The 1,819-nt window shown below is 43.3% G+C and overlaps 1 protein-coding gene across 1 annotated transcript in view; it reads right to left on the bottom strand.

Annotated features, from left to right (window-relative positions):
• Positions 1 to 1,819, bottom strand: part of LOC140322786 (NXPE family member 3-like) — a gene marked incomplete in the record, with an annotated part of 61,173 nt that overhangs the window by 45,511 nt on the left and 13,843 nt on the right. Inside the window, 1 exon segment of the mRNA XM_072399389.1 lies at positions 217 to 437. Coding sequence (XP_072255490.1) covers positions 217 to 437 — 221 coding nt within the window.

Raw genomic sequence — 1,819 nt, 5'->3', positions numbered from 1 at the left:
TGAGGGCAGTTGGACCTCAAGGATCAGAGAGAAGTGGTCATAAATGAGTATTAGACTGTGATGAGAGGTCATAGGTGCATCCAGTAGGTTGTAATAGCTTTATCAGACATGACATCAGAGGAACAGCAAAGTCCAATACTACATAAACAGCTCTATTAAGTGATTATTTTTTTACATCAGAAACACTTGAATTTTTTTATATATAGGTATACTCACTTGCTCAGCAGAGAGTCCTCCAGGCTGTTGGTCACTTTGCGGTATCCACCCATGGAGTGATAAATCAAGGAATGGCATGGAAGTTTCTGAGGTTTGACACATTGCCATATCTCACCAGTGGAGGGGTCTTTGTACTTGCAAGTGTCCTGTCCTGTCACCTCCAGATTACATTCCTTTACTTCACTAATCCCATTAAAGTGAAAATAGCCAGTAAAATACACCTAAGAAGAAGACATGTAAACCAATATTACAAAAGAAGAAGTGTCAAAGTACAAAGTACAACTGAGCATTATGTTTTTCTATTCTCAACTTACTGTGTTATACTGAAGCCTAAAATATTGTCTTCAGATCTGACCAGAAAATCTGGTGGGAACACAGATAGTAAGCGTTGTCACCCTAAGGCGGGAGATATTACTAGTAGGCTCACCACATAAAAATAGAAGAGAAAAAATAAATCTTGTTACTATGTCCAAGGACTGGTAAACACATAGGGCTGCATTTATTAAAGCTTTCCAAGGCTGGAGAGGATACACTTTCATCAGTAAGGCTGGGTGATTCAGCAAACCTGAAATGGATCTGGTCAAAGATTCAAAACATTTGCTAGCAAATGAAAAAGGCTTTGAAGACATCAATTCCAGGTTTGCAGCTTCACTGATGAAAATGTGTCCTCCACAGCAGAGGTCGGCAAACTCCGGCCTTTAGGCCTGGCCGGTAGTTTGTTTCGGCCTAATGCCGGCCAGCAACCCGCAGCTCCAGGACCTCCAGGGGGTGTTAGGAACTACCAGAGCCATGGGAGCTCCGGTGCCGCCTCCTTGCTGTGGCTCACCTATTTATCGTGGCCAGCGTTGATATTTCTGCCGCTGCGGTAATCCTTTCAAAAGTATGCATTGCAGAGGAGAGGGATTTCATCTCAGGGGTGTTCCCTGGTGGTGGGCAGAGCCATTAGGGTGGGTCCGGCCTAGTATGCTCTCGCCCACCCCTGAAATGGTTTGTGACCCCTGCTCTACAGCCTTGGATAGCTTTATTAAATCAGGCCTATACAAACCATTTTTGGGTTTAGATACACTTTATATCTATATACAAATATATTTCAACCTGTGAGCCCACAGACTGAGTGCACTCCTACTTAATAAAGGACAAGGGAGTGTTTCCAGTTATAGCACACATACGGCATATAGACCTTGAAGTCCACCTGTGGCATCTCCATGAGAAGGCAACATGACATCCCTTCATCCATCACTGGGAATGCTGAAGGTTCCATATCCCATCAGAAAATGTTCCTTCACTTGGTTGGAGTGTTTGCATCTTCCTCTACACCAGTTCTTCTCAACCAGGGTTACTCCAGAGGCTGCAAGAGGTTCCTTGAACAATTTGTGCCTCTCAGGTCAGTTTAACTGACACCAATGACCATTTTGGCTATCTGTAATGGTGACATTTATCCTAATGGCCAGCAATGTAGGAGGCTTTATTCCCACTGACTATCACACTAATATATTGTGAGCTGTGCATGTACTAATTATAGCAGGGGTTCCCTGAGGAGTTAAAATTCATTTCAATGGTTCCCTCATAATGAAACACTCAAAAAAAGGCTAGACTGTAAGCC

The sequence above is a fragment of the Pyxicephalus adspersus genome, chromosome 2, assembly GCF_032062135.1.
Source record: "Pyxicephalus adspersus chromosome 2, UCB_Pads_2.0, whole genome shotgun sequence".
Classification (NCBI taxonomy): Eukaryota; Metazoa; Chordata; class Amphibia; order Anura; family Pyxicephalidae; genus Pyxicephalus; species Pyxicephalus adspersus.
This window is presented reverse-complemented; position numbering and strand designations above follow the sequence as displayed.